Genomic DNA, 14,066 nt, shown 5'->3' with positions numbered 1-14,066 from the left:
TCGCCTCTCCTTGAGAGTAGCCAAGATCTGTGACATACTTCTACCCAATAGAATACAGTAAAGGTGACAGGTTATCACTTTATGATTATGTTACAAAAGACTGTAATTTCTATCTTGCTAGTAGACACCGCTGCCTTCTTGGCTTACACAGTTTGATGAAGGAAGCAGCCATGTTGTAGAAACCCATGTGTCAAGGAACTGAGGACAGCCTCTGGCCAACACCTGGCTAGCAACCACGGCCCTTAGACCAAAAGCCCTCCAGGAACTGAATCTGCCCCAAACCACATGAGCCTGGAATGGCTTCGTCCCCAGTTGTGCCTTCAGATGAGACCCCAACCCTGGCCAACACTTTGATTGCAACCTTGAGAGAGACTCTGAGACAGAAGATCCAGCTAAGCCATACCCAGATTTCTGATCCATAGATACGGTGAGATAATAGATGTGGATTGTTTTAAGCCACTAAGGTCTGGGATAATTTGTTATGCAGCAATAAATGACTAATAAAAAGTTTGGCTTATCTAGTTTTTATTTTGTGGATCATGCTATTTTAAATTTTTTGGTATCTATGAAATCTGCCTAACTGAAGAATATGAAGATTGGCTCCTAGAAATTTCATAATTTTAGGTTTTACATTTAGATCTATTCTCCATTTTGTGTTAGTTTTTATATATGGCGTGAGGTACTTTAGGATCTGGACGGCCACTTGTTGCAGCGCTGTTTTCAAAGACTATCCTTTCTCCATCGAATTTCCTTTGCACTTTGTTGGAAATCAATTGGCCATATTTGTACAAGTCTCTTTCTGGACTTTCTATTCTGTCTGTTTGTGTCTATCCTTTCACCAATCCTACACTGTCTCAGTTACTATAATTTACTACGGGAAGTCTTAAAATCAAGTAATGTAAATCCTCCAACTTTGTGTTTTTTTCAAACTATTTTTTTAGTTGTTAAATTGTTATTAAACAACTAAACAAATTGCTTAATTGTTATTTTAATTCCTGTGATTTTATATATAAATTTTAGAATGAATTTGTCAATTTCTGCAAAAAAAAATCCCACTGGAGGGGGCCGGCCCTGTGGCCGAGTGGTAAAGTTCACGCACTCTGCTTCGGCGGCCCAGGGTTTTGCCAGTTCGAATCCTGGGCACGGACACAGCACTGTTCATCTAAGCCCTGCTGAGGTGGCATCCCACATGCTACAAGTAGAAGGACCCACAACTAGAAATACACAACTTTGTACCGGGGGCTTTGGGAGAAAAAGGAAAAATAAAATCTTAAAAAAAATAATGCTGCTACGTTCCTGCTTTCAATTCTTTTGGGTATATACCCAGCAGTTGAATTGCTGGATCATATGGTAATTCTATTTTTAATTTTTCTGAGGAACTCCCATACTGTTTTCCATAGTGGTTGTAGCATTGTACATTCCTATCAATCGTACACCAGGGTTCCAATTTCTCTACATCCTTGCTAACACTTGTTATTTTCTGTTTTTTTGATAGTAGCCATCCTAATGGCTGTGAGGTAGTATCTCATTGCAGTTTTGATTTGCATTTCTCTAGTGATAGGTGACGTTGAGCATCTTTTCATGTGCTTATTGGCCATCTGAATGTCTTCTTTGGAGAAATGTCTATTAAAGTTCTTTGCCTGTTTTTGAATTGGGTTTTTTTGTTGTTGTTCCATTTTAGGAGTTATCTACATACTGCATAGTAATCCCTTATTAGTAGATAACCTTGAAAGATTATTGTTCATTTTCTCGGGTGTGGTTATGGTATTGGGATCATGTAGGACAATGTCCTTATTCTTAGTGGGTACATATGGAATTGTTGGAAGTGAAAAGTCATGATGTGTGCAGCTTAATTTCAAATGGTTTGGTAAAATAAATAAGTAAAAATAAGCAAGTGTGGCAAAAAGTTAACAACTGATAAACCAAATGGAGGATATATGAGATTTCTTTGTACCATTCTTTCAACTTTTCTGTAGGCTTGAGAATGTTCAAGATAAGAATTTGAGGGGGAAAAAAGCAAAACAACACAAAAAGAACATCACTCAGTTAATAAAACACTTATGCTTGTGCTTTGACATTACTAAACTTGGCATTGCATTTATTTGGAATCTTGAAATAAATACTTTAAAAATCTGGATACTTTTGCTGAGGTATCTAAATTTAGATTACCAGGTAGCCATGGAGAAATATTTGCCCTTTGAATTAAGATGTTGAAAAGGTCGAGTTGATTTTGGCAGGGGGACCTGACCTACTGGCTAGAAGAAAATGTTCTCTTTATGCTAATCATGTTTGAATTTTACAGTACAACTATTCAGAAGGCATGTTTACTATTTACCTAACAGTTGGGAGTTAGGACATAAGTCATCACTCTTCTTGAACGGAGAATCAAGAGGAGTCCAAAAGAGGAGATAAGGCTAGAAAACTTTATGGAGAGGGTGACATGCATGCTTAGGCTTGGAAACACAGAAAGGATTCTAAATATTTCAGTGTAATTTGCTTTCTTCTTCTTCTCCCCAAATCCCCCTGGTACATAGTTGTATATTTTAGTTGTGGGTCCTTCTAGTTGTGTCATGTGGGACGCCGCCTCAGCAGGGCCTGATGAGTGGTGCCATGTCCGCGCCCAGGATCCGAACCAGCAAAACCCTGGGCTGCTGAAGCCGAGTGTGCGAATTTAACCACTCGGCCACAGGGCCGGCCCCTAATTCTAAATATTTATTCACATGTGGAGGAGCAGAAGGTAGATTGAGGACCTTTTAATTGGAGTCAAAAGAAAGGGCTTGTGAAAAAAGACAAAGGTTTTATTGGGGTGCAGTTGTTTTAAAAATTACGTGTAAGTTTATTGTGCATGACTTGGAAGACACAGAAAAACTCAAAGAAGAAGACACAGCACTGACATTCCCCCACAAAGGCCAGCATTTAGGTCTAAAAATGCTGTCAGGCTGTTCTCTACACATGAACAATAACGATGACAATGAGCACATGTTTACTGTGGGCTTGCCGTGAGCCAGCAACTATTTTAAGCAGGTACCTACATTCTCTAAGTCGTCATACGACGACCCTATGAGGTGGGTAAGAAAGATCACTCTCTGCTTTTACTAGCAACACAGTTACCATGTTCACCGAACTGGCCCCCTCGGCTGGTACGAGGTGGAGCTCAGAGACAAATCCATGCTGTCTGACCACACAGCCATTTTCTATAAAATACTAAAATACTTTTTTTTTCACAAAAAAAGGAACCGAGCATCGAATTCTGTTTTGTAATCTGCTTTTTAAAATAAGCAGTCGCTATAAGGGGGGATGAAATTTAAGTATCTGTATTTGCGGCATTGGGATTTTGTTCTACAGAAATGGAAAAAAGATTTATGATGTTATCCCTAATCTTAAATTTGCAGTTATGTAATAATTCTCTTTTACCATGTCAAAGAGCTAATTAACTTTATGAGTGAAACATTTAAACCAAAAGCATGTTCTTTGAGGGTCTAAGTTAGTAATAGGATCAATGAACCAATTCAACAAAAATTTGAGAGTCTTATTTTCTAGGTATGATGCCTAGAACATATATATTTCATTTAATTCTTATGAAAGTCCAGGAGTAATTATTATCATTTAAATTTTTCAGATGAAGAAATTTTCTCCAAGGTATGCCAGCTAATAAGAGTACAGCCACGTGGTGGCTTTCTAACAGGCCAACTTGGTGAGCTGAACTGCATTTCCCAGAATTCTCCTCCCTGTGTGTTTTTGCATCAGAGTGGGAAGGCAGGAGCGGAGCCAGAGCCAGATCACCTCTTAACACTCAACAGGCCGTGCACGGCATCCAGGTGCTGCTGGAGTTCACGAGCATCATCGTTTACCTGCTGGCCCATACCCAGAACTCCAGAAGCGTCCCTCTGGTCACCATCCCCACCAGGCATAACCACTATCCTTACTTACAATGCCATAGGCTAGTTTTGCCTGGCTTTGAACTGCCCATCGATGGAGGCATACAGTATGTACCCTTTCATGTGTGACTTCTTTGGTTCAATCCCTATGTTTATGGGAGTCATTTATGTTGTACATTCATTCCCACGTCTGTATAGTTTACCATTATTATGAATAAACTCCAATTTATCTATCCATTCTACACTTGATGGGCATTTGGTTGTTTCCAATTTGGGGCTATAAGCAGTAGCTCTGCTATGAACATCCTTGCACACGTCTCTTGATGAACACATATCTGCGTTTCTGTTGGTATACCTGAGAAATGGAGCTGCTGGGTCATGGGATATGCATACATTCAGCTTTAGCAGGGACTGCACAAACCACAATCCAGCTCCACCCACATCCCTCCCGTTCCTGTCCCTGCCCCTTAACCCCAGGCTCCCTGTTATTCCCCACCCCATGCCCCAGGAATTGGTGATGGGGTGCAGTTCACTATTGGAATGGGGCTGAGGGAGCAGATGAACAGATCTACTTCATCTATGACTTGGTTGGTTTTCAAAATGATGCAACTCTAACGGTCTATTTTGCTGTGGGCTATCAAAATGGTGTATTTTGGGTCAAAATTGTGTGTTAAAGTGGCTGCTCCAAGATGGCTGCATTACAGGATGTATTCAGAAAAATACTGGGGTGTTTTATACTTGGTGGCTGGACAATAGAGCCTCCAGAAGTGTCAGGTGGGAATGAGGGTCGGAAAGGTTAAAAAAACCCAGGAGATGGGGCCAGCCCGGTGGCATAGTGGTTAAGTTTGTGCGCTTTGCTTCAGCAGCCCAGGATTTGCAAATTTGGATCCTGGGGGCGGACCTAGCACCGCTCATCAAGCCATGCTGTGGCAGCATCCCACATAAATATAGAGGAAGACGCACAGATGTTAGCTCGGCAACAATCTTCCTCAAGCGAGAGGAAGATTGGCAACAGATGTTAGCTCAGGACCAAACTTCCTCACCAAAAAAAAAAAAAAACAACCCAGGAGAATGGCAGAAAAAGAGCTTCTTGCACCTGATGGAAGCTGATGGTTGCAGGTGATATATTCTGCAGCCATGGGTTCTTGTGGGGAACGCAGGCGGCTCTGGCATAGCTTTATGCTTGACTGGGAACAAGCAGACAGGTTATGTCTCCTGCTTTACGTAACTGTCAAAGTTTACATCTGTGTTCTTTGCCACTGAGGAAACTTTATACCTACAGGTCAATCCATCCCCATCTTAATGAGACAACTGTGCAATTAGAATCCTGGAAAAGTTGTAAGATTATAAAGAATTCAAAGTAGTGGGCTTGTCGTTACTCTTTTTTATAAAGACAAAAGAGAAAGCTGAAGAACTTATATCCTAGTAATTTCAAGGTTATTAATTAGAAAGCATTAGCCATGTGGGCTGGCCCCGTGGCCAAGTGGTTAAGTTCGCGAGCTCTGCTTGGGTGGCCCAGGGTTTTGCCAGTTCGGATCGTGGCTGCCGACACGGCTCCGCTCATCAGGGCATGCTGAGGGGGCATCCCACATAGCTCAACTAGAAGGACCTACAACTAAAATACACAACTATGTACTCGGGGGCTTTAGGGAGAAGAAGGAAAAATTTTAAAAAAGATAAAAAAAAAAAGCATTAGCCATGTGGAAGCAAGATTTGGTTCAAGGTAAATCTGTATATTTTATATACTTTGTCATCATGAAATTGAGTTGCTGAATGATTTCCTGTCATATTCTGTTCTCTGCAAAGGCTTTATGATTAAATTCTGTGGAATGCACTGTCATCTTGGAAGGTTAGATTTTGGCAGAGCCTTTCTTATAGGCTTGTTGCAGGAAATGGTATCTTTTAGCTGTTGTTGTTGTTATAGAAAATGTATCTACTCACAAAAATAGTAACGGACATATCCACTTTGTGATAATTCTTGCACTACCTCTGATTGTGTTGATTTTGTTATCTCCTCTGCATAAGTAGCAGGAATACACTGGCTGGTCAACATGCTGGCCTCTGCTGTCCCAAAGGCCTGTTGGAAACAAACCAACCCACGTCTAACCCCACCAAAGCCCATTTCTCCCAGAGTACAGGCTGGGTCCTGTGGGGAGAAGGGGTGATCAAGTCCTTTGTTCTCTGGAAAGATCTGCTGGACGTAGAAGCTGTAGCTCCAGAAGTTCCAGCCTCGGCAAAGATGGGCCTCTCCAAGCCTTGGGTGCACACTCTGGCTCTTGGGACCCTGGGTCCCCTGCTCTGCTTTGGCACTTCTGGGCTGCACTTGGTCTCCGAGACTGTCTGGTCTGAACAAAGAATCCTCTGTGCCCATGAGCCTCGATCACCAGCGGATGGGCTCAGGGTTAATCAAGGGCCCCTCGCAGCCCATGTGCATGTCCTCCATACACATGCTTTCCATGGAGACCCCGAGGGAGGAAGTGCCTGGTTAAGGACGGCTATTTTGTGTTAGACTGTGGGTTTCTTTACCCTCTCTCAGCCAGACTTGCCCCTAAGTGAAAAAGAGGAACCAGGGAGTTTTCTCCAGGTTGCCAACAGGGGAGTTATTACTGCAATTAGGAGTCCAGTGTCATCCGAGAAAATGCGAAGGCCTTGCCTTAGGCGCCCAGCTCACACTCAGCCCTTGCATAAACAGTCACAAGGGGAATATTCCGCAGCCAGGTGACACAGGGACCTTGGAGCGCTCCCTTCTTCCCCATCCGCCCACTTTGCATTTCTCGCCACCCTTTGTACTTTCCTCTGTACAGACTTCCTCTTGGGCGTGTGGGGTTTCCCCTCCCTGCCAGCAGCTCCAGAGGCTCACCTCGCAGGCGAGGCCGGTTTTGTCTCCTCCTCTTGGCAGTCAGTGAAGCCCGAGGAAACCACCAGAGGCTGGGGGAAGCCAGGGCTGTGTGCTCTCTTCTGTGGGGGCTCAGGACAGAGGCTGCCGGCAGCCAGGTGAAGCGGGCTGGCCTCAGAGGACACGGGGGTGCTGTGTGGCCAGGGAGGAGGCAGAGGCCAGGCCACATCCGTGGGAAAGGCATGACAGGGTGTCCCGTCCCTAGAGCGCTCTGGTCCTCTCCCTGAAACAGCCTCCATTCCTGCTCCTGAACACCCTCTTTCCACTCACCCTTCCTCTCTCGAGGCTCTACTTTCTTCCTGCTTTTGAGAGAAGCCAGGTGGGCCTTTCTCCCAGAGGAGAAAGTTATGGAGAGGGAGAAGGCATGGCCTTCCAAACTCCATCTCCGCTGGCTTGTCTTCACGGCAGCACTGTAACCCGGGCGTGGCCCAGACTCCAGGTATGTCATGGGCCAACAGGTTTTTGTGGGCTGTCCTCTGATTAAACTACCACCCCATCCTAAAGATTTATGAGTGAATGTTGACAGCATAACTCTCTCAGATCTGAGGGACTGTCTGGTTGAGGCTTTTCCTTAAACATCCAACAAATATTTATTGTGTATCTACCATATGTGAGGCTTCATAGCTCTAGAGATAAGATCAGGGAGTGAGACAGACACAGATCTCTGCCCACCTTCATAGAGCGGGAGAACACAGGCAATAAACAAAGATGAGCAAATCTTATAGTAGGTCAGAAGGTCAAAAGGGCTGTGGAGAAAAAGGAAGCAGGAAGGAGAAAAGGGAAATGGGGGTACAGAGGGAGGGTGGGTTATACTTGTATTTAGGGTAGTCAAGGAAGATCTCACTGCAAATGTAACATCTGAGCCAAGACTTGAAGGAGGTGAGGGACTGAGCTGCATGGTTTTCTAGGGGAAAAGCCTTCCTGGCAGAAGGAACAGCAAGTACAAATGTCCTGAGGCAGCAGTGTGCCTGGCATGTCTGGGGACCATCAGGGTGGCCAATGTGGCTGGAGCAGAGTGAGAGAAGGGGAAAATGCTGGGACAAGAGGTCAGAGAAGTACCAGGGAGCCCAGCTCATGGGGGTCTCATAGGACTTGGGCTTCTCCTCTGGATCAGATGGGAGCCATCAGACGGCTTTGAGCAAGGAGAACAGATCTGACTTCAGTTTTACAGGATCTCTCCAGCTATCTGTGGAGAACAGGTAGTAATAGGATGAAGACAGAAGCAGAAGGACATTTAGGAGGTGGTTGTGCTCATCCAGGTGAGAAGTCCTTAGACTCTAGCTATATTTTGCAGGTGAGCTCCTTGGGGCTTACTGCTGGATTGCACGTATGATTAAAAGAGAGTTGATTCTAAGATTTTTGAAAAGAGACTAACCAGGGCCGAAATGACTTAGGAGAAGTTTTGTGAAGGAAGGAGTTTAGGAAACTAGGTGGATCCTTTCAAACTAGAGAACAAGATGTATCTAGATAAGAAATAGGAGGGCAGAGGGGAGAGGGAACTGGAGAGGGGGTGTTCTGGACAGCCACAGGGGATAGAGTTAGAGTGGACAGTCTTAGTATCTATTAAGTTCTGGAAGAAAACAGAAGGCATAATCCATTGGGATAACTGAGGAGACTTAATGACACAACGATTTACAAGGGTGTAGGCAGGGTTAAAATAAATCAGCAAGGGACGGTGAAGCACCATGGTCTCCCTTCAACGGCTCCCATCTGACTCAGAAGAGAAGCCCAAGTCCTGAAGGGCCAGGGGAGGTAGGGCCATTAAAACCCAGAGAAGGTGCCTGTATGGAGAGCCGGCTGTCCCACTTAAACTGTGGCCTTCAGTAGAGGAACAGCAGCCATCACCAACCTGTGGCTTGGCAGGAAGGCACTGGGAAAATAGAAACCCAACCCCACTCTCCTCCCACCCTTCTACCTCCCGCTGGGGCCTCCTACTGGAGGAGGCCAGAGGGCTAGAGAGCCCATTGCTGTAGAGCAGTCAGCCTTCCTGGAGACACAGCGGGGTGGGAAGGGTAGAGAGCAGAATACCCCCGCACAGCTTTAAAAACAAAGCCAGCACTTTGGCTTTAGGCGATAGAGAAGGAGAAAGGCTTGAATAGAGAACACGTCAAGTAGTACTTAAGGAAATTTAAAAGTAGTGACAGGATGAAATGGGTGTGGAGTCAAGGAGACCTTTGAGGAGGCTCTTTGGTGAGGGAGGGAATGGGGAGAAAAATAATCATTTTTACATAGCAGCATCATGTTGTGAGCTAGGCATTGTTCAAAGGGCGGGCCAGGCATGCTCTCTGGAAACGCTCACAAGCAACTCCTGCATTCTAGCTATCTCATGAGCCTTAAATAATACACGTAGATGGTTTAGCACAGTGTTCAGGATACAAAAACTTTCAATGAATGTTATCTATTAGTTGTAATCCCCATTTTAAAGATGATAAAAAACCAAAACCAAACACTGGGCCACAGAGAGGTTGCTCAACTAGTAGGTGGTGTTCAAACACACGTATTCTGACTCCAGCTCCCACGTTCCCAAAGTCTTGTCCAACCACACTGCGCTTTCTCCAGTACCCTGAGAAACACTTCAAAGAACTGCTAAGACCTGGAGATGGACACAGGCCAATGGCCGCAATGTGGGAACACACGGTGACAGAAGCCAACGGCAGGGAGAGGCAGGAGCTGAAGAGGGAAGAGATAAATGTGGAAACGATTTGCTGAGGGAGGGAGGGACAAGTAGCATTAAGGGGACAGCTGGTTGGGTTAGACTTAAAGGGAAGAGAAGGTCCTGAGGGAAAGACGACACTGCCAGGAGGCGGAGGAGGGGCCTCGGGAATTAGATGCAGGAGCAAGGTCCTCTAGTAGTGCCTGTGGGCTCATCAAAAAACTCCAATCCCTTCCTTCATTTTATTCAAAGTCCCCTGGAAATCTATCAAGCTGTTAACTCTTCTTTTTCTAGGGGATTGATTTTACCAAAGCCCAGGAGGCAGTGTACACCACGTAGTGCCTGCCTTAGAGAAGGCCTTCAATGCAATTTTTGTGGAACGAATGAAATAATGAAGCTTTTTTTTTTGAGGAAGACTGGCCCTGAGCTCACATCCGTGCCCATCTTCCTCTACTTTATATGTAGGATGCCTACCACAGCATGACTTGCCAAGCGGTGCCATGTCTGCACCCGGGATCTGAACTGGTGAACCCCGGGCCGCCGAAGTGGAACGTGTGCACTTAACCACTGCTCCACTTGGCTGGCCCCTGATGCAACTTTTTGTTTGCACTTGGTTTCATCTCCATGTATGTGTTCAGTTTTGTGGTATTAATTTTCTGTACATCTAATGTCATCTGCTTCTTCCTGAAGTCTCTCAGAACTGTGCTGATACTGTGCATGCATCAATGATGACAGCTGGATGAACCTAGATTCAGTTGACATACATTTGCATGAACATATTGATATTAGAATTTGAATTATGTATGTAATTTTCCTTGCATGATCTCCACTGCTCATAGATTTATTTTATTTTTCAAAATCAAAGTTGACCCTAATCTACTCTTTAAGGCTCACTTTTGACCAATCTCCCATGTGAATTGTCAGAAACAGACTGATTTGCTCACCAATTTCCAGATATGAGTTTTACACTTAATGCTTCTGTGCCTCTTAAGTGGTGACTTGGAAGGCCCCACTGAATTCTACATATTTTTTTAAAAAAGATTTTTCACTGTTAGACAAATTCTTACTTTCTAAGCCTGTTTCCTCATCTTTAAAATGAGAACAACAGACCCCAACTCAGAGTTCCTGTGATGAATGAGATCACGCATGAATTTACATGTGTTTTCAAATTTCAGTTCTCTCCTGTTCCAGCTGTGTGACCTTGTGTAAGGCTCCTCCTTTTCAGGCCCTAATTTCCTCCTTTGTAAGTGTGGCAGGGGAGAAGGGATTCTGCAGTGCTGGTGTTCAGTCTCAGGCAGCATGGTCCCACCTGGGCTTGCAGCCCGGCTGTGTGCCTTTGAGCCCTTCTCAAACTCTCTGGGCCTCAGCTTTCTCAGCTGTGAAGGGAGCATACTAATGGCACCTGACTAGGAACTGTTGTGAGGATCAGTGTTGTTTATCCAGGAGCGGCGTTGCTTGCCAAAGACTAAAACATCATAGTTCCCTTGTGGTGGAGATGGGTGACAGCACTACAGGTGATGTCACCAGTCGTTAAGATCTTCTGATCTTTGTTTAACAAGCAATTTTTCAATAATTTAGCTCTCCATGTAGCTTTCCTGTGGTGAAACTCAAGTTATTTCCATTTTTCCAAAAGCAAACCTCGCCTTGTTTGGAGAGCACTGCTGGCAGGTACCCCTATGGAGTTGCTGATGGATGGCATGTCCCCTTTTCCTCTTCATTAGAATACGTGGGAATCAAAGCTGGGTCTCTGTCACTTGAGAATTGAATGGGGAAGATATTCTGCCTCTTGTCGGAAATCTTTGAGTCTCTATTTCAAATCTAGAAACAGCATTTGTCACGGAGGTCAGAGTAGGCTGTAAAGGAACTACTAAGGCTCTTGCAAAAGAAAACTCATCATTTCTGAGCTCTGGTAATGGTTACCGTGCTGCCTACACCAGAACTATAGTTTTGGACGAGAACCAGTGCTTGGGATACGAACTCTCGTAACATCTTTTGACAGCTATCTTTTACTTTTATGGTATTGTTACAAAATGCAATACCCAACTCCTTGGTCAATCTTTTAAAGCTTACCTTTTCCTCTCTTTATGTCTTGTCTTTGTCATTTGTTAACTTTGGTAATCTTGTAGCATCAGATCATACTGTCCATGGGAACATAGGAGCTGTAACTTCAAATAATCAGGTTGTTCCAGGTCATTATCCATCTTAACAATTTAGCTACAGCCTGTACGCTCTGTCTCAGTTGGTGGCACAACCTTGACCTACTAAGCCACAAACTGAGTTTTTTTTGGTGACTCTTCCTTCTCATTCCACTTCATCTTGCTGATTTAACCTCCTATATATTTCTGAACTTGTTTCTTCCCATCCTCATAACCATTGCCCTAATGCATCTTCATTTCTTTCCTATTTCAGGGGTCTAAGTGGTTTTCCTGCCTCTAGGTCTTAACTTTCTCAAATCTATCCTAATGAAAATGGATCCTTCCTGGCTTAGAACCCTTCAGTTGCTCCCAATTTTAACTTCTGACTTAATGGGTCCCATCCACACCTCTAAAGTCACCCAAATAGTCACAGTAAACTTGAGTTCCTTAAACTTGAAATGTTCTTCATTGTCTTGGCTCTTTGCTGTTCACATGCCTGGATCCCTTTGCAGGCACTTTAGTCTGGAAGACGTAAACTTCTCTGACATCTTCCTCTGCCACAGACAGCTTCACATCCCTTCCATCTCTGCCCTATATCTTGTCATTATTTGCTTACATCTGTTTCCTCTAAAAACACACTAAGTCTTTGATGGCAAAGCTGTGGCTTATTCATCTTTTTATCTCCACCACTTGATAGCGTTTGCTGAATTAACAGACATGAGATCACAGTACTGATGCAATCGTCCAAACATGTTTGAATTTGTCCCCTCACAAATATATACAACACCTTTTGCTATTTGGTGTAAATAATTATAAAAGCTAGCATGTGTATAGCGCTTACTATATGCTAGGAACACATAGCAACCCATTCAGTCCTTACAACCCTGCAAGTAGGCACGATATTACCTACAGTTTAGAGGTGAGGAAACCTGAGGCTCAGAGGTTAAGTCGCACATCTGACAGCTCAGGGTTGATCCTATCCCAGTGGGATCTGAACCACTACATGCTGTGGAGGATATCACACTGAGCAAAACTTAGAACGACAACGTACACTCCACGAGGGCAGGGATATTTGCTTTGCTCACTGCTGTACTTTAGGGTTCAGAATAGGACACACCGGATGTGCTGAGTAAATGAATCCGGTTAGGGCAGAAGCCTAGCATGGCATGTAATGGAATTTTTTGGGCCCTTGTCCACTGCTCCAACCTCAAGTCCTACAACTGTCTTCCAAAGGAATGCTGACGACACACGGTTTCCTCGTTTCCTGCTTCTCCTCCTTGGAACGGGCTGCTGCCTGCCTGCACTGCCCGCTTCCTCCCATCGCTGTTCCTATCCGGCTAAGTCATCGCGGCTCCGGGCTGCTCTCCGCGACCGGGGAGGGTCACATCCTCCGCGCGGTACTGCATTTGCTTTAACCCTCTCTGTGCCCGACTGCGGGGTCTCCCCAGGACCGCGGCCCGGGCTGGTTCACGCCTCCGCTCCCCACTGCGTGAGGCCCCGCAGCCTCTCGGGGAACGTTCGCTGTGCCCTCCGAGCCCCCGCGCCTCCCCGAGCCTGCGGCTTCCCCGCCGTCCTCCTCCCCTCCCCGCGGAGGGCTTCTCGGGCCGACGTTCTCCTCCGTGGGTGTCGCCAGTCTCATCTTCGGGGGCTCGCGTCCTGCGAGCGAGCGACCTTCCGTGGGGGCAGACACACGGGCCGCGGGCGGCCGTCTGTGACACGGCCCTTCTGGAGCCCGAGGCCGGCGACCCCGCCGGACCCGTGGCGCTGCGGTTCCGCGTCGAGGAGTTCCGTTCCAGCCGGGGCCCGGGGATCACCCCCACCCCAACTGCGGCCCCCGGCCCGCCCCCGCCCCCGCCCCCGCGCGGCGCGCCGCCCGACCTCCACCCCCGCGCCGCCGTCCGCCGCGCCGCCGCCTCACAATGGCCGGCGGCCGCCTCACCGCGCGCACGGATCCCGGCCACGCGCGCGCCCCTCCCCCACTCGCCGCCTCCCCGAGGCCCGGGTCTTGGACTACCCTCTAGATTCCCCTCCCTGCGGCCCCTGAGGCAGAGGAGCGGGCGGCGAGGCCCCCTTTTCGCGGCGGTGCCCGACCTCTGGTCGTCCCGTGGCGCCCGGCGGCCCCCGCGGAGGGACTACTTTTCCGGTCGCGGAGGGACTACTTGCGCGGAGGCGTCGTCTGGCGGCGCGCACGGCATGGCGGCGGCGGCGCGCCTGAGGTAGAGGGACGCCGGCCCGCTCAGGCCTCGGCGCGGCCTACACGCTTACCTCGCTCGCTGCAGCCCCGCGCCCCGCGCCCGGCCATGGCGGAGCCCTCGCCCGCCCGACGCCCGGTGCCCCTCATCGAGTCGGGTAAGCCGCGCCGCCCGCGCCCTCCCCACGGCGCCCCCGGCCCCCGCCGCGGCGCCCCCCTGACCCGAGCCCCGTCTCCCCATCTTCCCGCAGAGCTGTACTTCCTCATCGCCCGGTACCTCTCGGCCGGCCCGTGTCGGAGAGCCGCCCAGGTG

The 14,066-nt window shown here is 47.1% G+C and overlaps 1 protein-coding gene across 1 annotated transcript in view; it reads left to right on the top strand.

Moving 5' to 3' along the window:
• The first annotated feature begins 13,238 nt into the window (after positions 1 to 13,238).
• BRWD1 (bromodomain and WD repeat domain containing 1) overlaps positions 13,239 to 14,066 on the top strand; it is a 136,825-nt gene continuing 135,997 nt past the window's right edge. The window contains exons 1-2 of the mRNA XM_070597488.1: positions 13,239 to 13,911; positions 14,005 to 14,063. Coding sequence (XP_070453589.1) covers positions 13,863 to 13,911; positions 14,005 to 14,063 — 108 coding nt within the window. The 5' untranslated portion in view covers positions 13,239 to 13,862. The remainder of the gene's footprint in view (positions 13,912 to 14,004; positions 14,064 to 14,066) is intronic.

The sequence above is a fragment of the Equus przewalskii genome, chromosome 27 (genome assembly GCF_037783145.1).
Source record: "Equus przewalskii isolate Varuska chromosome 27, EquPr2, whole genome shotgun sequence".
NCBI classification, from domain to species: Eukaryota; Metazoa; Chordata; class Mammalia; order Perissodactyla; family Equidae; genus Equus; species Equus przewalskii.
Note: the sequence above shows the minus strand (reverse complement) of the source record. Positions and strands in the feature narration are given on the sequence as shown.